Source organism: Brachycentrus maculatus, unplaced genomic scaffold (assembly GCF_059751285.1).
Source record: "Brachycentrus maculatus isolate JH-2025_06_01 unplaced genomic scaffold, ASM5975128v1 h1tg000144l, whole genome shotgun sequence".
Classification (NCBI taxonomy): Eukaryota; Metazoa; Arthropoda; class Insecta; order Trichoptera; family Brachycentridae; genus Brachycentrus; species Brachycentrus maculatus.
Window position 1 is genome coordinate 989606 of NW_028280897.1, and position 24372 is coordinate 1013977.

The window sequence follows — 24372 nt, forward strand, 5'->3', positions numbered from 1 at the left end:
AAATGAACATTAAGACACATAATTATTATGTATACATACGCTAATCAATCAGTGTTCGCAAAAATGTATAAATATAATATAAACTTCATAATATAACTGAAAATATTAACAAGAGTTCTTTAAGGTGGTATGGACATGTGGAGCGAATGTATAACGAGAGAATAACTAAGAAAGTATATGTAACGCATGTGAGCGGGAGAACAGAACGAGGACGATCAGATCAATCAGTACCTAAAATCTGGTGGTGTCAAAAGTCTGCGTAATCGGAGGGGATGCATGACTAGATGTATGGATGTGAAGGAAGCGAGGAGTGTATATCAGGACAGAAGAGTGTGGCGTTCCATCCTCTCTGCCTATTTTTGCGGCGATACAGAGTGATGTCAGTAGTAGTAATAGTAGTAAACATCAATATATAGTAGTTTTTTCTATTATTAATTGATTGATCAAGGGTTAATGTATTAAGATTAGTCTCGTAGTTTTTTTCTTTTTATGTGTGTATTTGTAACAACCACTTTTTACAAATTAGACGAAATGAATGTATAAAAAAGGAGGCCGACAAGCCACATCGGTGGCTTGGTGGGTCTTTGCAAAACCTAGTAATAAATCATGTCTGTATCTGTATATATACTTATATGTAAAATGAAGTTCGTGTGTGTGTCCGTTGTAGACAAAACAAAACTACTGGACGGATTTAGACGTGTTTTTTTGCACAATGCATTATGTGAAAAAAATATGGCTGGCAAAATTCTCGTTCTGACCTATAGAATGGTGGCTAGGGATCAATTTATTTATACATGTCTCGTATGATATAACTACATGGGCGCTCAAGCAGATATTTAAATATATACAACATATAGGTGATTCACAACCCTATCAGCGAAAGCTAAACTGGCAGTATGAAATAGAGTTCAATCCTAATGTTTGAAGGTGAGGCATGGAGTTGGCAAAAGAAGATTAATGTAGACTGAAAGCAGTGACGCGAAGCAGAAACGCGTTCTCTCAGACGAATGCTCGGCAAATATTGTAGTATAGATGTTCGAATGGTGATGTAAGGAAAGAATGCTAGGCTGAAATAAGCTTCATGCAGAACACCACACCAAACTTTGTCATTGCAAATAATTTTTGCCTCTTCCACATTTATTCAATCCTCATACATTCTCGCCTTATTCCGACTCTGACGTAACCAATTCAAGTATTCGCAATATTTGAAATGCCAAGTTTTCCTCGGTCTTCCCCTGCTTTTATTTCCAATTACATTCACATCATAAATATATTTTCCTGTTCTTTCATCACTCGTTCACTTTCTTATTCCACATGTACAAATCATCTCAGCACACCTTTCTTAACTTAATCGATAATGCTTACCTTAGCCTTGCATTCTTTTCTTAATTTCACATTCCGAACATTTATCACACACCGTTTTGCCGCACATTCGTCTGAGAGATCGCATTTCGCATGCCTTTGTGTACAAATCTGAAAGTGGCCAAACCCAGATTTGAGAATGAAGAATTCGACACACTCAAAATATTAGTTCTGAATAAAATAAGTGGTAAAAAATTTATCATTTAAAAAAAATATATGTTTTTAAAGCGTTTTCGACCGAGTTAAATAATTCAGGAAGATCATACATACTCGTATATTTCATGAAGGTCCCTGCTAAATAAAAAAAACTTTGACCGAGACATCGCATATCGGCTGCCTTCAGTCTACTTTCATCCTTCTTTTGTCAACTCAATGCTTTACATCCATGTTATAAAACCTAAACTTTTAGAATGGATCTTTGTCAGACGGGAGGAATATCTAATTTAACATACTCAACATATAAAGGATTGTATTTAACTCGTTTTGTGTTTATAACAGCCGATATAATTAATATTTTCGTTCTTCATTTTCTTTTGGAAAATACGCCCTCGAAAAAACGTTATTTTCGTAAGTTGACAATGAATGACGTCACAGAAACGATGGAGTTATTTTAATGTTGCTATCATTGCTAAATTATTGGCGGCTCTATTTGTTGATATGTTTATGGTCCACCCTCCCAGCCCACCTCCCCTCTTATTTGTATAACACAAATGGTAGTGTAGTGGTAAACAAACAATCCATACTACTATAATACTGTTGCAGCTCTATAAACCGTAGACAATAAACCATATGACGTCATAAAAAGTTCGATCGGAAATTTGATGACGTATGCGAACGCACGTTTTTCGTTTTATTCAAATATCCAAGTTTAAACCTTAATATCTCCCTTAGTTCTCTACAGATTTCAATAAGAATGTTATCGATAGTCTTGTGATCTTTCATATTAATTTATTAACCAATAATCCAACATCCTGACAAAAGCCTATTATCTGCATATTGTTAACCATATATAAGGGTTGCCAACGGGACTCCGTTGTATTCTGCCAGTATTGCTTTCGCTCAGGATTTTATTTTCTTGATTTCAGTGCATCATTTACTCTGTTCACAGCATTCACAGTCCTTTCTTCAGCTTCAAATAATAAAAAATTGCTGGATATATTCTACAGAATGTCAAAAAAGAGAATTACCACATGCTAATATATATGTAAAAAATTCTAAATGTAACAAATTAAAGTAAAGCAAAACCTGATTAGCCAGACGTAAAATGAAATCGAACAGTTTTTATGTAATACGTGAGATGAAAAATGTGGTGTGTGGTTTATGAGAGCTGTAGATCGTTGAACTAGCGACCCAATTGATCTGATCTAAGCTGCCGTGTTATAATTTCTTTCACATCTGCATCATGTACTCATTCACATAAAACTATATTATTGCACCATTGGTTCTTAGAGAGTAAACAGTGTGGTAATCGACTTCATTGTTTGCATTTACTACTGTTATACATATTTTTAATGCAAGTTATACGAGATGCTTGTAGTCCGTAATACCATAGGCTACAAGTGCGCAATAATTTTTTTCTATACAATATCGAATGCAATTAAAATTAATACATAGAATCATTCACAGACACTTTCGGAGTACCATATATCGAAATACAGCCGATAACGTTTCATTTAATTTGTGGTTAATTTAAACAGCGGATTGTATAGGCTTAATAATCGAGTAATTTAACCCAATAAGTATTACACCATTGCATAACATAATTAATTGAGTATTTCTTAAATAATATTTATAAGTTGCTTAAGAAAATTCTCCTTGCCTATTATGTACAAGGATTTATAGCGTTCAGTTTATATATCTTTTAACAGATTTATGAGGCGAATGCTCCTGGAAATGCAGAGATTCTATTTTCTATTTTGTTTTTCCCGGTTAACTAGATTGAGCCTCAGCACACGTGGCCGGGTACATCTTAAAAAAAATTATGTTTATATATATATATATATATATATATATATATATATATATATATATATATATATATATATATATATATATATATATGTGTATAAATATAAATAAATATATATGTATATATATATACATATATATATATATATATATATATATATATATATATATATATATATATATATATATATATATATATATATATATATATATATATATATATATATATATATATATATATATATATATATATATGTATATACTTATATATATATATATATATATATATATACACACACACACACATACATTTATGTGTGTGTGTGTGTGTGTGTGTGTGATTGAAAGGTTGATTTGGGAATTTTGATGTAATTTTTACAAAATATTTCATATTTTATTTTACCATCAATATAAAAAATGTTATGTTTAAAAACAATACCTTAAATTAACAGATTTATAAAAAATATCACAGTTTATGTTTGCATGTGAAAACACTCAAATACGCCAATTTTAATAGCTAATATCATTGTAAATATTTAAGCATTAAACGCAATATTTTACAAAACACGAGGTGTATTCAAATTTTCACTTCGCGCTCTGTTGGCCAATAGCTTTTAGCTCGCAAGGTTGGAACATCGGCTCTCGGGTCGCTTCTGGGTTGACATGCAGTGTGCCACTTACACCGAGTATTATCTAACATGTCATGAGGTCAAACCGTTCCTACCCTGGTGTGCTGTGGACCATTTTACAATCGCACAAGTCGTCTGTTTACATATTGTAAAATCGCACATGTTTATCGAGTAAATACATTTTTAACACTTTTTATACTCACTGGCATTGTAGAATATGACTCTCCGGCCGTGGTTGTCGCGAATCGGGGAGACAAACATGTATCTATAATCATAAAAAAGAAAATCAAAATTATTTTTCTACGTCTCCGTTATATAACATCTAACAACATCTTTGTTTGTATCAATATTATTTTACTATCTTTATCCTCTTACAACACCCTGGGTTTTATCAAGATTATTTTTCTATGTCTCCATTATATAACATCTAACACCTTCGATTGTATCAACATTATTTTTATATGTCTCTATTGTATAACATCTAACAACACCCTTTATTGATCAACATTATGTTTCTATGTCTCAATTGTATAACATCTAACAACACCTTTTATTAGATCAACGTTATTTTTCTATGTCTCCACTATTTAACATCTAACAATACTTTTAATTGTATCAATTTTTTTTTTTCAATACCTCCATAATATTATATATCATCTTAAAACACCTTTGATTGTAAAAAAAAATATTCTAGGCCTCAATTATATATGTACATCTAACAACACCTTTCATTTTATCAACATCATTTTTCCATATCTCCATATTATAACATCTAATTTTATTACATTATTGTTTTTTTTGTCTATAGTATAATACCCTTGATTAAATGATACCCACGAATATTAAGTCTAAATATTTTTTAGGCGAATTGAAATGTTTGAATACATATGGTGTATTTACCTTATAAGAGCCCTCAAAGGCTTGAATACACATACCTAACTTTACAAATTAGAAGTGTGAAGGAATTTCCTAGTATTTAAAATATTCTATCATTTACTTATAAACAAATATTTTTAACAAATTGAAACCCTGAAATTAGTTTTTGAATAATAAAGTGTTCCGATCAAATGTAATATACTATATACTAACAAACTAACCATTATTTCACTCTCTCGTAGGGGTATTCTACCTACGTAAAAGATTGAACGCCACACCACTCTGTCTTTACAATCATACATCTCCTCATACATATTCGCGAATTATTCTGACTCATGACCTCTTTTATAATAAAGGTATGTACACATTTTAAGTAATTATATAATATTGATTATTCACTGTTTTTTTTCAATAAGCATAATAAATTCAATGAAACATTTTCAGGCTTTTCCTAGTATGTGAAATTCTTTGTTAAATATATAGCATGCATTGAAGGAGGTATATATTATACATCTAAAACTTCTACCCATGGATGTCGCCTACGAAGTTAAATGTAAAATTAAATGTAGAAGTAAAATGCCTCTCACTTGAAATATACACATATGTATTTATAACGTTTGGAAATTTGAGTATTGTGGTTGATAATCATAAAAGTGAATGTTAAAAGGTGTATGAAGTGATCACTTACACCGCCAAATGAGAAATCGTAAGCCCTGTAAATACCCAGATTTCCATATTTTTGTCTTATTAAACTTCTTGATCCATATTGAGATAAACATCAATAAAAAATTGTGATGGTTGACATTGTTCAGGTTAGGTTTAGCCCCAGTGTATCACACATTTGGCTATCTTTTTAAAAATCCCGGGTTCGTTTCCCTGGGGGGTTAAAATATTTTTTTTTCACTCTTGTATTTGTGTGAAATTTCTCTGAACTGGTACCAAAAGAGAAAGACCGATAACTTTGTCTTAATAAATTATATGATGCAGTGCCTTATTCACCATTAGGTGTGGATAAAGGTCAGTAGTAGTCTACTACTAGTAGTAATAGGTTAGGTTAGGTCATTGAAAGATCTCTAAATGCTCAGACTTTTCTTAATAAATATGTTTAATAATATCAGGCAAAAGTGATATTAATGTTGGCGAATGAATATCTTTAAGAGAATATTTAAAATGAATTTCAATTTTTTTATATTTTATTATTTACGGTTGTAATTTTACAAAATTTGGCAAAAAATTCATATTACACATTGAACGCACGCATTATCTATAATTTTCTTAGAACATAATTATGGCAGAATTTGATAATAATTCGATTTGATATTGATTTGCATATTTACGTGCGTTACAAACTATACCTACATGGATCGTTTAAGTAAAAAAATATAATTTTAATATTTTTCCTTGTCCCAAGTGTTACATATTTTACATAAATTAAAATAGATGTAACGCGAACGTTACATAAATATGGAGAAATCGGTAAGAATAATTTTGTGATAATCCAAAATTACAGGAAAATGTTTTGCACTTTAAGCACTAAAATGTCTTCGCAGAATTTTACTCAATATGTTATATAAGAGAATGCATATGATCTCACATGCTAGGTCAATGCGTATACAACAAATAAGGTCATATGTTATACATCGTCGCTCTCCTGGCTACCTGTCGTAACTGGCATTTTTAAGAAATTTCAATTTATTATATTTGTATATTTTAGGTGTCTCAACAAAGATGAAGCACTATTTTTATACGTAGGAAATATAAATGGTTAATAATGAGCAAATTGGTGAGCATTCCACAGAATATAAAATGATCAGTTAAGCCAGTCAGTGCTAGGTCGTCAACCCTGGGGAGCTTAGACTTCTCAATTCCCTTTTGTATGAAAATCAATGCTTCGTCTCTATCGAGACAACTGTAATATACATCAATTTAAATTATGTTTTAAAGATCTAAGAATACTCGCACCGATGTTAAAGTGGGCATCGATTCCATACAGAAGTTTACGTTTTGACATCGTGGTGTGCTTCTGAAATTTTAATTCTAATGACAAGCATTTTTAAACCGGATACGTACTTTCTGAAATTAAAGTTTCCAAAAAAGTGTTTTTATACTGAAGAGAAGTGACTTTGAAGTTCCTACTCAACGAAGTTAAAACGTTAACTTCCATATGTAATCAATGCCCTAGGAAGACCACAATTAACATGATAATGGTAAAGATAATAGTCGGATTTTCATCATATACTAATAGTATCGCAAAGTTTCTTTCATTGTTTCTATCTTAAAACGTAGTCTACCACAACTTGATTCTAATTTTTAATGACGAGTCAATTAGGGGTACAAAAATCGTATCAATTTTTTATTTTTCTGTATACTTGTGTACTAAAAACACAAGTATTGATCTGTTCTTAAAAATAATATAGTATTTTATACACTACCATATATTGTATTTAATTATAACGTTGCATTCAAATACGCGTATATTTTTATACGCACCTGGGTACAGTATTTTTACCTGTGATGGTTAAAAACTTATTTTTTAAACCGTTTCATGATCGGAATGGCAGCTTCATCTGTTGTACGCAACAGAAATACACGCAAAACTTAATATTTATTACTCCTGCTGTATTTTATCATTTTTAATGTTTTTGATTACATGTTTTTTTAATAGTTTTTTAATACTTTCATTTGTTTCTCAAGCAACATACCATATAATGAATTATATTGATGATTGATGTTTCCTGATTTTTTCTTTTTCATTTAATTAGACTGAGCTGTGACCAGGTAAAACTTCAATACATAAATTTAATTGAAAATTATTCTACCACAACAGTCTTAAGTTGTTCTCAGTGTAAATTTCACTTGCCACTATTTCTTTAAATCTATCATGTTTCGATGTAATCATTCTCCTTTCAATATCTTTATCAATCTTTTCATCCATATTAATTATGAAATACTTTCATAATTAAATAATAAATCAAATAATACTAAATCATCAACCTGTTCCTACTATTCATATACGGTGCTTGAAAATGACGCGGAATGCATCGAAACACGTGTCACAATAGGATTTTAAGAAAACGTGGTATTTACCGAGTAAAACTAAAATTAAAATTTGTTTAGGTCAGCATGTTTGATGTTTTTCTTATTACCAATGTTTTTGTTGTAAAAACCTACGAAATAGTTCTAGGGCACCATTAAAAATAAGTGTCACGTGTCTTAGCGCTGTATTAGGCAATAATACTAGTTTTGATAGCCCACGTTGGAATATGATTGTGTTGCGATCTTTTCCCAAATACCTTATTGTGCAAACGATAAAGTATGGCGTGTGTTATTGTCGGCGGACTACGGATATCGAATTTTTATTATAACTAACTAGCTAACCGACTCGCCGTTTCCCAGCAGGAGGAGACAGAGAGAATATAATGCCACACCACTCGGTCTTTGCAAACATTCCTCGCCCTTTCAACATTATATACACACATATGCACCTGCCGATTATTGCTACTATTTGACCTACTTGATCATTCCATATAATTTGATAAATCTCGAATTTCGGCTAACGGTGGTCCCTCAGCTGAGAAATTTGTGAAATACATACATAGCTTATTTCATCGTCAGAGAGAATTGAACGCCAATTCACACTCTGTCTTTGCAGCTCTCACATTCATGTATCTCCTTATACATACCCGCTGAAAATTAAGACTCTTGACCTCACCACGCAGTATTTGACCAACTTGATCAAGATTTTATCGGTCTTCCTCTGCTATTATTCCCAAACATACGCCTCACAAATTTATTTTACTGTTCTTTCCTCACTCATTGATTTCACACGTCCAAACCACTCAAAACACCTATTTTTTATTATCTGTAATGTTAATCTTAGCCCTACATTATTTCCTTATTTCACCATTTCACAACATCTCACATATAACGTTTTGCCTTACATCCGTCTGAGAGATCGCATTTTGACTGCATTTAGTCTACTTTCATCCTTTTTTTCCCAATTCAATGCTTCACTTCCAAACATTGGTGTTGGTACCAGGACTCCATTGTGTACTGCCAGTTAAGCTTTCGTTGTCAAGCATTTATTTGTTTTTACTGATTTCAGTTCATAATCACTCTGTTCCCAGCATTCACTCTCCTTTTCATTCTTAAAACGTACTTCCCAAATATGTACATACATGAAATCATAAACCTGTTCGAAGTGTTCGTATTCTCCTTATAAATTTAAAGAAAAAATATTTATTCATCTGGGTTAATCTAAAAATTGTGAAACATTTGAAATATAAGTTTAATAAAATATTATTAATCTGAATGCTATTCAGTCTTAATTATATTTTTCGCAGGTATATAAATTATGCAATGGCTACGACGAATTAAGCGATTTTTTTACATTTAAATATTCGGGTTATTGATATCAGACCATTGGCGACCTTGAAAAATATATATTTATATTTATCAAGTAACAACATTTTTTTTACAAATTCCTCACCGGCTGCTATGGACCTAAGCTAAACCTGTTATCATTTTTTTTTCTTAATTATGAGAGGACTAGTTGGGTTGCTCAAAGCGTTTAACCTTTCTCAAAATGTAATTTAAAATAACATAATTTGCTACTGAAAAGGAATCCGATAAATCTAACCTTACTTATTGAAATAAAAATCATTTTTTTCATTGATTCGGCGGTCACTTTGTGGTAATATCCATCTATTATGAATTTATGTTCTACTTGATAAATACCATTTTTTCTCGGTAAATACGAATACTATTAAAATAGTGATATTTATTTATTTATTTATTTAGTGCATATCAATTAGGATTTGGGACAAAGTTTAAATCGCGAAGATCCTATTCAGCACAATTTAAGAAAATCGTTAAATTAAGAAATCTACATGGCACTGTACATAACTATCTTTAGTCACTCATTTTAACCTGCTCAGCGTCGATTAAATGGTCGCTAATTGGACGAGAATCGACAGTGAAATATCGAGGACGTGTCAAATTTATTAGGCACATTTCGTTACATGAGAGAGAAGAAAGATAAGAAGAAAGATATACGCGAAAAGAATGAGAAAGATAGCTATACATACACGGAGTGAAGCGAAAGAGAGCGACGCATACACAACGATACAAAGTGACAGAATAAGATAAGTGTCGCGTATACGCGCGTTGTGATGTACACGTTAGACGCTATATATGAACACTGAGGTACTACGCGTTATTTCAGTATATTATATTTCATACCATTTTATATAAACCAGCCTATGACGGTCGTCAGCCCCGTAAATGCCCATTTTTTTTTCTTCTTCTTAATCTTTGATGAGATGTCAAAAAATAATAAGAAAAATAACTTCTAAAATTGGAGATAATCCAGATTTGTGAATATATATTTGGACACACTCAAAATGTTGTACATACATTATATTTATCATAGTGTTTGGGGATTTTTTTCTTTAAAAAAACGTTTGTAAATAAATAAAAATAATAATAATATCTCCAGCTTATTAATCGTTCAACATTATTTTAATTTAATTGATATCACTTTTTTTACCTGTCACAATATATTATTTTAAAGTTTACTTTAGGTCGTGATCTCATTTACATTTTTTGCGATGTCCAAGGCTACACACATTTCATCCAACACTTATTCAGCCAATATGTGATTATCTACGCTAATTACTAAATTTAATTTCATTACTATATAATAACAATTTATAGTAGATTATGTTCGTCTATTTGTAAGTTTTATTCACAACCAGCACAGATGTATTGAAATAAAACATATAATTTGCAAAAGAAGGAAAGATAATAAAAAATTAAAAATTTCGAATACATACTGAAAATAATATTTACATTTTTTTTTACTCTTTACCTTTCTATAACTCTCTTTTTTAAACCACATTTTTATTTCGAAATAAAACATAATTTTTCAATACAAAAACAGTGTTTTAAGCAAAAAATTCAATGATGTCAAATGTCACCAGGGTTTAAAGAAAAATATATTGCTATTTATTGTATGAGTATATTCGGCCTTGATAAAATGATTACAATTCCAATTTCAAAGATTTTACTTTATTTCCTGAGAAATTTAAAAAGCAAATGGTGTAAACGATAAAGAATAATAAAAAAACCATATGAACAGAACCAACATATTATAAATATATGAATTTATGTACAATATTGGTATACTGATATTCTAAAGCGCTAATCGATTGTGCAATAAAACTCAATCAAATAGTGGCGTAGACCGCGAGTGACATCTGTTTCGCCCAGACGCACGTGGTGTACAGGTACGTATACGGGTACAAGCCGATTTCGCCTTTAATAAATCATCTGGAATCTAAAATCGAGTCGATTTCACTTTGCATTGCGAAACCCACCCATTTTACGTATCGTTTGCCTTGTAATAATTTGAAAAATCGGCGTGAATAATTAAGTTGTTTTGAAATTTGGCACCTATAACCAACTGGGATTTGTGCCTTGCGTTGAACTTAATTATCATCAGTTAAAAAAATATCAATTTAAAAAAGTTTAATTTTTAAGTAAGTTGTCTGAATTAACAAAAACAAATATGTATGAGACTCTCGCACGTTAGAAATGAAACTACATATTAGGTTCTAGAAACAGTTGATTTTATGTGTTGCTCTCTTTGCATTTATTGGCCATTTTATTATTTCAGGATTAGAAAATCGTAACGTGGAATTTAATTGAAAAAAATCTCTGTTGATAAAATGAAATATTTTTTTATTCACAAATTTCTTTAAATTCATACTTCACGAAAGAAATGATGGGTTTAATGTTTATATATAATACACATACAAATTAAAATAAAACATGTTTCTAGTTAGAAGAAACAAAAATCCACTGTTTGATCTTTAAACCATGTAAATAATAAGCAAGTACAAATAGTGTCGGGTTGTTGTCCGGTGGTTAGTGTTACGGACTCTCGTGTCAGAGTTTCTAGGTTCGAATCCACACTACCACAATTTGATACCCATTTTGATTAATGAGCGGCTTGGACCCACAAAAATAATATGAATTTGAAGTTTCTTGTATATAATAATGTAATAAAAACACAAACATTTAAAAATTATATTTATAACAAATGGAACTCACATCTAAATAATTTTTAAATTTTCATAAACGTTTAGATACGCATGCTCATTATTAGCACAAAAGCATGCTATTATTGAGAAACTGCTACTAAGTACCATGTGTGTAAGAACTCGTACTTTGCTATAAATAAGCTTGCTCAAAAATCGACAGTCGTTCGTTTTTAGAGAGCGCTACGTGCTACGCGGGTGGAAAGGGCGTGCTCTGAGCGCGTCTGAACAGGTTTGCTATGAGCATATACCATTTTCCCCTTTTCCTCCCTCCCATGTATTTTTACCAAATTACAAATGTGAAATTTTGTAACTGGAACGGTACAAATACCTGTTTTTTGTTATTATGCAAAAGTTCAGTAAAATATCCAAATAAAAATATAAAAATACATATGTATATAAATATATATTACTACTACTTCTACTACCATCACGCCGTTTCTCCGCAGGGGTAGGCAGAAAGGATGGAACGCCACAATTTTAGGTTCTGATGGATTTGATCGTGCCAAGTATATATATATATATATATATATATATATATATATATATATATATATATATATATATATATATATATATATATATATATATATATATATATATATATATATATATATATATATATATATATATATATATATATATATATATATATATATATATATATATATATATATATATATATATATATATATATATATATATATATATATATATATATATATATATATATATATATATATATATATATATATATATATATATATATATATATATATATATATATACATATATATATATATATATATATATATATTTATATATATATAGTTGTATATATATATATATATATATATATATATATATATATATATATATATATATATATATATATATATATATAAACGAGCGTGTTCGTCTTAAGCATGCCCATAAGTATACCTCATTATGTCTATCTGTACCTTAATTCAAAAAAAAAAATTGCAGATACGTGATTTGGTCAGATCACCAAAGATGGTTAAAAAAATATTAGTGTATGTTAATAGTATTGTGAGATTGCTGAGTGTGCTATTTAGGCGAGTTTGTTTTGAAGACATCTTGTTTACATGTATCTACTGATCGCATTCAAACCTGATTTTGGCTACCCTCACCAAAAAGAGGAATACCTCGCATAGTCGTGCTATGAATAGTCTAGTTTTGCATAACTCTGTCGGTTCTTCGATTCTCAAATGTAAAGAATATTAATTACATTTTTGAAAAAATCTAATGGCCATGTGGAGCGAACGGATGACTAAATAAGAGAGTATATTTGGCGAATGTGAACGGGAGAACAGAACGAGGCAGCGAAAAAGACTTGGCACGACTAGGTCAATCAGAACCCAAAATCTGGTGGTGCAAAAGTCTACGTAATCGGAGTTTGTGTATGATTAGATGTACAAATGTGAAGGAAGCTTTGAGTGTATGTCAGGACAGAATATTGTGGCGTTCCATCCTCTCTGTCTACCCCTGCAGAGAAACGGCGTGATGAAGAAGAGTTTTTTTTTACAATGAGAAATAAATCATATTTTCGATCCTCTTAAAAATTATATTATTATATGTAAAATTATCATCATATATCCTTTTAAAAATACATAACTCACACAAATCACAAAAAACCACCTTCTGGCAAAATGTTACACAAATCAACAATAACATCCTACATAAAACATTTATAGAACCACAATATCAGAAACGCATAAGCACATCAAACAAAATCAAACAAATACAACGTGTGGTCAAAGGAACTTTAGGTATTTCGCAACAAGTATAACTCACTCAATAATATCATTAAACAATGTAACTATTTATAAAACTGTCATTAATAATTGTAAAATAGAGGTAGATAAAGTATGACAAATACTTGAAAGCGGTCAGGCCAGGAGTCTGAATAATCGGCGGGTATGTATGAGGGGATGCATTAATGTGGAAGAGACGATGTATGTTTGCAAAGACAGATTGGTGTAGCGTTCTATTCTCTCTATCACGCGAAGCGGCGTGATGCTTAGTTAGTAAGTCTTGTAAAATCTCTTGAGAAAACCCACTGATGATACAATATTGTTAATTGAAAATTCTATGTGTAAGATGAAATTAATAAATAAAAACGCATCAAGTCAAAATTTAAAATGCCAAAGTCATAAGAAATAAAAGTCTAGGAGTGGTTTTGAGTTGAATCTATGTATGTATTAATTTTTAAGTCAAACACAGATTTTTTGAGTGTACCAAGTTATATTTTATTAAAAAAAAACACATAAAAATTCATACTGTGACAATTCGGCTGTCCAAACTTAAAACACAGTAAGGGACAATTTTTTGTAGGACGTTTTTTTTGCATTTTTGAACTAAGTAGAATCTACTTAGTCCAAAAATGCAAAAAAAACGTATAACAAAAAATGTCCCTTACTGTGTTTTAAGTTTGGACAGCCGAATTGTCATTGCGTTATTGATAAAATAATAATTTATAATTCAATTATATCTACATGTATAAATTGTTAAAAATAATATTACCAACAATTGTATTTAGTTCATTGTTGTCTCCCATAAATTATTACCGCACATGTTTAAACTATCACTTAAGTACCTAGAATTGTATAGCTAGGACCGTCAGTCCATTTGATCTTCATACTTCTTTGAACATGCCATAACAAGGCGAAAAAAATTGTCACAATATTAATTTTTATGTGTTTTTTTAATAAAATACAACTTGGTAGACTCAAAAAATCAGTGTTTGATTAAAAAATTCATGCATAAATTAAAATGGAGTTCTACAAATTAAAAGCCAAATCAATAAATAAATCTACGTACATTGCTTAAATCGTAGTCAAATCGGTATTCAAACACTCCGATATTTCGATGGGATCACCAACCGAACCAAGCGATGTACGACAATATATCGATTTTCGTACGGAAATTTTACAGCCGACATGTCAAAACTAATATTTACTTACACGCGTACTATATCGATTCAAGTGCGTTCAAATACAAACGCCTATTTAATTGTATTTGAAATATTTTAGATTTTGTTAAAATACTTGTTCCCTACATTTCAGTGAATAAATTTAAAAAATGCGGAAATCTTCAGTCTTTTTAAGGTATATTTCGGAGGACAACTACTAGTATTGTCTCAAATAATGCGAACATGTTTTTTTTCGCTTCGACGATTGAATAGAGGATCTATCTACCTATGTCATGTTAAGTGTTTGAGTAAGCACTTACTCGTTTCAAATGTTTTCTTTATAGACGAATGAAAAATATTTATATGAAATTGAGAAGCGCACTTAATCGAATTACCTGTATTTAGATAAGTGACTAATGGATTACTGTAATTTATATATTAAGTGATAAAATCAAACACTGAGTCTACTAAATTGTATTTTATTGTTAAAAAACACTTTTTTTTATTTTTGACAACTGTTTCGCGTTGCTATGGCATTTTAAAGGAAAAATGAGAAAATAAAACTGCCAACATACGTTTGAAAATGCCATAACAAGGCGAAACAATTGTCATGAATATAATTTTTTAAGTGTTTTAACAGTAAAATACAATTTGGTAGTTTAAAAAAATCGATGTTTGATTTCAACATTTAATATATAAATTAATATAAAGTTCTACAAATTAAACGCCAAATCTATTAATAAAATAGATGTTCAAGAATTTTTATATCCAGGAAGCATGCTCTCATGGGATGGAAAAGTGGATATATGATAGATATCGAGAAAATAGTGATTGCAGAAAATGGAATAAATGGTGCTCTAAATACATCGGCGACAAATAAAACTACATCTTCTTTTAACAAACCCACCCACGCTTCTTCCTGGCTCTATCCCAATTTATCGCATTTGTGGACTATTAGGGCAAGCTCTCCTCGTCCTTAGGTTGTAGATCCTTCTGTCAAAAGCAACGTCACCTAGGACATGCCTACGAATCAAATTTTCTTTCTACAGTATCCATAAATTCTTTGGTGTTCTTCTAAATGTCTTTTGAGAAAGATGAGGGAAAATTGTTTAAAGAAGTCAATCGGTATCTCATGTGCTTAAAATTAATGTAAACGCTACCCAGTTTCGTTACACTTAGCGAAATAACTAACTACAATTGTAAACAGAATTGTTTAAAGCAGTCTATATATATTATAAAGTTATATTCTAGTTTTATATAGCAGGCAGTGGCGTGTACACAGAATTAATTAGGGTAGGAAGTAAAGCTAGGTTGTAAGGTAAGCTAGGTACTACTTACTAGGGTAGGCAGTAGAGGTAGGTAGTAAGGTAAGTTAGGCACTACTTAGTAAGGTAGGGCAGGTACTGGTTGCGTTTCTATATGTTACGCGGGTGAATTAGGATAGGCTCTGCTTTTCTGCCTATATTCAATGCACGCCCTGATTATTCGTAATAAAGATTGTTTAAATGTCCTCACCCGTCGTCGATGATCTGCCTGACGTTGTCCTGCAGGCAGTCCAGTCCCCTGCACATGTCGGGGAAGGTCTTGCGTAGTTTCAGCCACTTGAGGATCATCTGTTGCGTCATCGGCACACTGAACTTCTTGGCCCGCAGGAATCGGAGCACGAACTTCTCGTCTGAAAGTCGGATGAGCGAGGTTACACAACGAATGACGAGAAAACCTTTCATTACCATTCGAGAAAACCATTCGGTATCTACTGGCTGTGGGAAATACTCGGTAGGGTCGCTTTAGTAGAAGAATAGTTTAGGAGTCTAAAGGGGACAAACATCCATACAAGAATACAAACATTCAGTATTATTTTCGGATACAGGTATACCTTGTTTTACGTCGAGGTTCTATCCAAAAAAGACCGGCGTAAAATAAACACAATGGACGATATAATGTTAGGTTCAAAATTCTAAGAACAATGTCACATATAGCCTTTATATGTATATTCAAAATAAATTGTAAATGTGTATTACAAATAAAGTTTAAATACGTTTACAAAGTAAAAAATCACTTCATATAATTAACTTTTTTTTAAAATAAATATTAATTACTTTGATTATTCTTCCTTTCTTGCAGAATCATAACATAAGGGCAAACGATAGCTGTAAAGCTTCTATTCAAATTTTTGCTTCGATTGAAATCCCCGTCTACTCACAGAGCTTTTACGTTAACCTTTCTATAGAAGAAAGGATACGATGTAGATCGGTCGTTTTTAGGGTTTTTACGTCATTTTCTTTCTCATCCTCCTTCTTCTTCTTTGGGATTTTCTGATGTGTAATTAGCGAATTGAGTAGATGGCGTATTTATGAATCGGCGTAAATCAAACCGGCGCAAAACGAGGTTTACCTGTACATATTAAATTGCATGTAATATACAATTCTGCCGACATACAAGTAAGTGCGGCATCTACAAACTAAATAGTTCTGAGATACATCAATCAAAATCTAACATACGTTTACCACGCTTGGTCAAAGAAACTTTGTATATTTCGTAATAAACCTTATGACCTACTCTAATTGTCTAAAAATAACAAAACTTTATTACAATTAAATTCCAACATTGATTTTTACCACATTTATTTTGTCTGGCCCTCAATCATCTCGGAGAAGTAAATACAATTTTATGTGTATTTCCAAGACAAATCATTTGTTCTTTTGGCAGCACATATCGCTCACTCCTTTCAAGAACGTCATATATTTGAAAAAAAAACTTAATTTTTCAGGAATTCGTTTTTAAAGTTTAAAAATATAATAAAATGTATTCAAAATAAATATCAAGCCAAATATCAATCAATTGAACTTTTTAATGAGCAACAGATCTTTTTAAGTAAAACCTGAATGTTTTTTTTCTAGATTTAAAAAATATTTAGAGTTATATATTAAAAATAAAAATAAATTAAACAATAACTTTTCTTCGAAATGCAAAAACAACACTTTCTGCCCTGTAGTGGGTAAATATTAATATTGAAAACATGCACAACTGAAAATTTACGATTTTTGATATACTTATGACGCTGTTGAAAGGAGTGAGCTATATACGTACGTGTGAACAGTTTTTTTTGAGAATGAAACACTACATCCAAAATTCCAACGAGAATAACAGATGAAAACCTCGAAAATTCTAAACGATTATCCTTAAGCTATACCAACGCCAATATTGATAATCTCGTAATTCAAGTACAAGGCCAATTTTCACAATATTTTTGAAATATGTTATATTGTATAAATGTTATGTCGTTTAATAAGTGTGTTTTATTTACATGTTATTTTTGACATCTCATCAAAGATGAAGAAGAATATGGACTAGAATGAACGAGAACTAGAATGAACTAGAACGAGAATATGGAAGTCTGCGCATTTACGGGGCTGACGACCGTCATAGGTTGGTTTAAGTGATTACTTTACACACGTGTAACGTTCACTAATGCTACCCATTATTGACAACCACACTTTTCAAATTCTTGGAAGTTCTATATATATATGAACCTATTTCGAAACGTTGTTCTTGAATCATAAGAACTTCACTAGAAACATCTATTGTTGAGATGAAAAGTTGCTTTTTTTATTGGACAGAAACTCTTTTATAATAGTCAAAAATAATATGAAAATAATTCTTATAATTGGAGATAATCCAGATTTTGCGATGTATTTGGACACACTCAAAATGTTGTGTTTTATTTAACTTTGTATAACCATATTATATTAAATAATTTGGTCCGGCTTTCGACTCGGAGACAGGATGATAATTTGGCCCTGGACCTAAGAAAGGTTGCCCATGTCTGACTTAGATACTCGTAGATTTAATAAAATTCATGCCCTTTTACGTCTGATCGAGTACTTTTACTGCGCATCTCATTAACCGAGTACATTTACCGATAATAATTAATAATGTTCGCATGTACCTTTATGCTGATATTTGCTTATGTAATTTGCTCCATCGATGTATTTAAATAACACGGTGTAAATATCAAAGTTATTAACACTCGCTCGAGTGAAGAAACATGTCTTGGTCAACAAAGGAAATATTTATACGTACATCGCGTGTTCGTCGCGTCGATTATTCGGACTTCAAATTATACGATTTCCATAAATTAATGGACATTACAATGAGGGTTATTTATATTTGTTATTCTGTCTGAGTACATTTTAAATAACTAAACAAGTAGCGAGTAATTTGTGTTTTTTATGTGCCATACACATCCGTATAAGATAAATGTAAGGCTATTGATGAGTTTCAAATGAGAATTTTTTTTATTATTTTGTCCCAACAATTCCCTCCTCCAATTCTGGTAATTCAAGTACAATGTTTTGAAATTGGATGATATACATAGAAATTCCAAAAATTTGAGTAGTGTGGTTGTCAACTATGGGTAGAATTGGTGAATGTTACACGTGTGTAAAGTGATCACTTAAACCAGCCTATGACGGTCGTAAGCCCCGTAAATGCCTAGACATCCATATTCTTCTTCACCATGTTGAGATGTCAAAAAATTAGGAGAAAATTTACAATTAGATTTAATTTTTGTACTAACATTTCTTGGTGGAACTGCATTAACAACTATATTTCATTTATTTTATTTGACTAGTGACCGGGTTTCATCGTAACTGACATCACCAGTCTGATGATGTCGGTTACGACGAAACCCGATCACTGCTGAAATAAAATAAATAAAAGAGTTTCTGCTCAATAAAAAGCTTCTTTAATCTCACCATAGATGTCTCTAGTGAAATTCTAATGAATTCAAAAACAATATTTCGAATTTGAGCAGTTATATAGAAGTTCTAAGAATTTGAGTAGCGTAGTTGTCAATCGTGGGTAGAATAGGTTTTTTTTTATTTGTATACATTTATTTAAATCACAATTAATACATATTTAGAACTTTTTTTGCAGAGATCCACCAAGCCACCTTGTGTGTCTTGTCGGTGAAGTTTATGACAGGTTTTTTTTTATTGTTTTTAACGATTTTAACCTAACCTAACCTAATATACACACAAAAAAGAGAAAAAAATTAAGAGCATAAACATTTTACAATTTTCATAAAATTAACTCTTGATTATCTACCCATTCCTTTATTTTGCCTTAGTTCCATATTTTATTTTGACCTCTAACCTCCGTTGGCAACAATTAAAAATGTTCGGAACGATATATTGCAGTGTTCGACTCCCATATTTATTGTTAATTCTTGGGACTATCAAACCTTCGTTGTGTGTAAATAGTGTATCATGGTTGAGTACTAAAGGATTTCGAGGTTAATGTAACACGTGTGTAAAGTGATAACTTAAACCGGCCCCGTAAATGACCAGACTTCTATATTCTTCTTCATCTATGTTGAGATGTCCAAAAATAATGGATTAATTGTAATTGTTATTCGTCTCGAGTTTTTTTTGGTGATAGATGTTTTGCCTTGAGAGTGCAAGGGATCGTCTGCCCAGTCTGAAGTTCCCAGTCACACAACTCACCGGTGCGAACGTTCCTTATATCCCCGTTGTTCTCGATCCACTTCTTGACCTGCTCCAGACCGTGGTCCTTGGCGGCCTCGGTCTCCCTGAGCTCGGCCATGGCCAGCGAGGCCACCTCCTCGCGGGGCACGCCGCCGCCCTCCAGCTGCCTCGAGAGCCTGCTCATCATGACCTGGGTAGTCGCCATCGCTTCTGCAACGGAGAACGAAATACAGTCACAACCTGACAATAACTGATATCAAATAATTTTGACATATCGCTCACTCCTTTCAAGAACGTCATAAATCAAAAATCGTCCATTTTCAGTTTTGCGTGTTTTCGGAAAGCACAGAAAATGTTTATATCCCAGCAAAAGCGGCATATTTTAAACTGAATATTTACCCGCTACAGGGGAGAAAGTGTTGTTTTGGCGTTTTGAAGAAAATGTATTGTTTAATAATTTTTTTAATATGCTAAATATTTTTCAAATGGAGAAAAAACCTTCAGGTTTTACCTAAAAAGATCTGTTGCACAGAAAAAAGTTCAGTAAGTGGCTTGATATTTATTTTCAATACATTGTATTATATTTTTAAACTTTAAAAACGTTCTCCTGAAAAATCTAGTTTTTTTACTTGAAAGGAGTGAGTGATATAAACAAAGTTGAAGAAGAATATGGAAGTCTTGGTAATGATCTGTCATAGCCTGGTTTAATTGATCACTTTATACACTGCATATTTTATACACATTACAATCATTTCTGTAAAGAATAGTTGAGGTCTCCTCAAATAATTAGCCATCGGCTTGAAGGACATATATATATATTTTTAAGTTTAGAGCGCTAACTAACTGTCTTAGGTTAGTTTAAGTGATCATTATATTTACGTGTAAAATTTACCATTGTACTCATGATTGGCAACGACTCTAAATAAAGCCATCATGGGCTTCATTTAAAAGATATCTTTTTATTTATTTTCTTCTTCATCTATGTTGAGATGTCAATGTTTAAAAATAACTTCTATATGGACAAACCCAGATTTGTGAAAAGTATTTGATCACACTCAAAATGTTGTGGATATGAAAGCGGCTGTCATACGTTACGTCATCGTAGGGAAAGAACACAATTCATAATAAATGATTGCATAAAGTGTTTCATTATTTTGACCCCGCACACCGCCGCATATTACCTACATATATTGCATTGCATTGCGAAATTTTAAACGTTTTCTTTATCAGATAAACGCATTTCAGAAAGCATTGTTAATGTATTATTTTTAAATGTCAAATTAAAAATAAATCGAAAAATTAAACAATTTTATAAGACCACTCTTTTGATTTCTTGGACGTTTATTGTAGACACTTACTTTGTGGCACATTTTATAAAACTTTGTTTTTAACCATTTTTATTTTTGGTAATTAACTGCTTTCGATGAGTCAGATGCTATATATGAACAGATGGAATCATGCTATGTGTAAGTAATATTTAACATTCTATTTTGTGATTTTTTTACGCTTTATGTAAATTTTGTATTGTTCTACATCTCTTTGTCTCTTACTTAAATCTCTCAATTCTTTATTTTTAAGAAGTTTCACTTTAATCATGTTTACGGTGCTACACGCACATTTTGTAATCGCATTTAATTATTATCATTGTGAAATTGAAGTAACAAATTACAGTAATGCCACCATTACAAACAATCATAATAGGTACATAATATATGGTGTCACCTGAATCTCTCGGCCGGATATTTCGTTATAAAACTATCATTATATTTTGCGCAGTAACGTTTTTAAACGGCGTATTTAACTTTATTTTGGTAATATTCGTGTGCGATGTTGGTCTAGCCTAGATCAAGATAATTTAACACTGTTATTTCCAATTACTTGGTGCTTAGATATATGGCACAGGTACATACACGTTGTATAATATTATACATACAACGTGTTTCACTTTTATAAGATCTTTTCTGGAGTGCGAAAACCGATTTTATGACTCGTAGCACACAACAAAAGAAATAAATAAAACGACCCAAAATAAACTTTTATTTAAAGTAATAAGTTTTTTTCCAAAATTCTATAAAATGTATTTTAAAGATTTTTCTCATAAGTCCTAAATAACAAAAAAAAAAATCATTTCTTATAATTTTTAAGGTTTTAAGGACATACTGTTAAAATTTGATATAGTAATGAAAAGTCTATGCATAAAATATACATTTACTTATAATACCGTAAGCAATTCAAAGCCATAATTTTTCTATTCAATCGCGTTGATCTATATCACATCTGATTAAAATCAACATGAACGCAGCCAGTTTCGTTACTTTTACCGAAATATCCAAGAAATATGTTTTTATTTTATATCATATTTAATTTCATATATTGTGTTCTTAATCTATGCATTTGTTCGTTCAAGAAAAGTCAGTTTTTTTCGTTTTTTTTTTCGATTCCTTGCCAATATTAGATTAAATCTTTGACAATCAATGTAGTTCAAAAATCTGGAATCCTCCACTTAGTTTTTACATTTTGACATCTCAAAATAAATTAATAAAATTATGAAAGTCTGGGTATTTACAAGGCTTATGAGATGTAATAGTCTGGTCAGAAGATCAAAATTTGAGTGTGTGGTTATCAATCATGAGTAGAACAGTGAACGTTGCAAGTGTATAAATAAAGTGATAACTTAACCAGCCAATGATAGATCACAAGCCGTGATTTCCATATTCTTCTTCATCTATTTTAAGACGTTAATTTTTTTAAATAAAATGATGGCACAACAATAGATTGAAAACGGGTGACGTAAAAGGGTTACTTATAAATCTGATTTTAGTAGTTTAAAAAATGATACTTAAACCTTTCATCTGTTTAAATAAATTCATTGAAGACTGTTAAAGACCATTCGTAGAGAAAATATAACATCAATTGTAAATGGATTTTAAACAAAAATCGGTGTTAATTTTTAATTTCGTTTCCATGCTTTTTCACAAATAAAAATCACCTCATGATCTAATTGTAGGAAAGAGAAACACCGCGTACGGCCTGCCATCTGTGTTAGTTTGGCTCAGTCACTCAAAGCTTAGTAAGAAAGTAATACGAGATTAGATTACAATTGCGGAAATCGCTTCGGAATATCGCAATCCTTTCACGATGCACCAATGTACGTAATTTGTTAAAATATCATGAGATTAATCTAACTTTACCGCGTTACTATTGCGACTTTGCGGAAATGACTGCTACTAGATACTCTGCGATTCTCGGCAGGTACTTGGAATCAAAATTAAAGTACCTAACCACACTTGCTTGCAAAACCACAGACTTTATATTATTTCGCAATTAAGTGCATAACTGTGAGAAGGTTCCGGAAAGCTCTAAGTCGTGAAATGTAACATATTTTAGGTTGTCTAAAATTCCTAAATCAGTTTTCATTCGTTACGGTGGGTTAACTAACTCACCATCACGCCGCTTCCCCGCAGGGGTAGGCAGAGGAATAGAACGCTACACCACTCCGTCTTTGCAAACATTCTTCGCCTCTTCCACGTTCATGAATCTCCTCATACATACCCGCCGATTATTACGACTCCTAACCTGACCACTTTCAAGTATTTGGCATACCTGATCGTGCCATGTTTTTCTCGGTCTTCCTCTGCTCCTTTTTCCAATTACATTAGCCTCATAAATTTGTTTTACCGTTCTTTCCTCACTCATTCGTTCTACATGTCCAAATCATCTCAGCACACCTTTCTTAATTTTATCGATAATGCTTATCTCAGCTTTGCATTTTTCACTATTCGAACATCTATCATATATCGTTTTGTCGCACATTCTTCTGAGAGATCGCATTTCGATTGCATTCAGTCTACTTTCATCCTTCTTTTGCCAACTCCATTTTTCAATTCCATACATTAGAGTTGGAACCAGGACTCCGTTGTGCACTTCCAGTTTAGCTACCGCTGATAGGTTTTTATTTGCTATAAACTAATTTCAGTGCACCATTCACTTTGTTCCCAGCATTCACTCTCCTTTCT

The 24372-nt window shown here is 31.4% G+C and overlaps 1 protein-coding gene across 1 annotated transcript in view; it reads right to left on the reverse strand.

Annotated features, from left to right (window-relative positions):
• Cralbp (Cellular retinaldehyde binding protein) overlaps nucleotides 1-24372 on the reverse strand; it is a 41352-nt gene that overhangs the window by 13303 nt on the left and 3677 nt on the right. Inside the window, exons 2-4 of the mRNA XM_088260862.1 lie at nucleotides 20375-20566; nucleotides 16383-16542; nucleotides 4163-4224 (exon numbers count right to left, since the gene is read on the reverse strand). Coding sequence (XP_088116988.1) covers nucleotides 4163-4224; nucleotides 16383-16542; nucleotides 20375-20561 — 409 coding nt within the window. The 5' untranslated portion in view covers nucleotides 20562-20566. The remainder of the gene's footprint in view (nucleotides 1-4162; nucleotides 4225-16382; nucleotides 16543-20374; nucleotides 20567-24372) is intronic.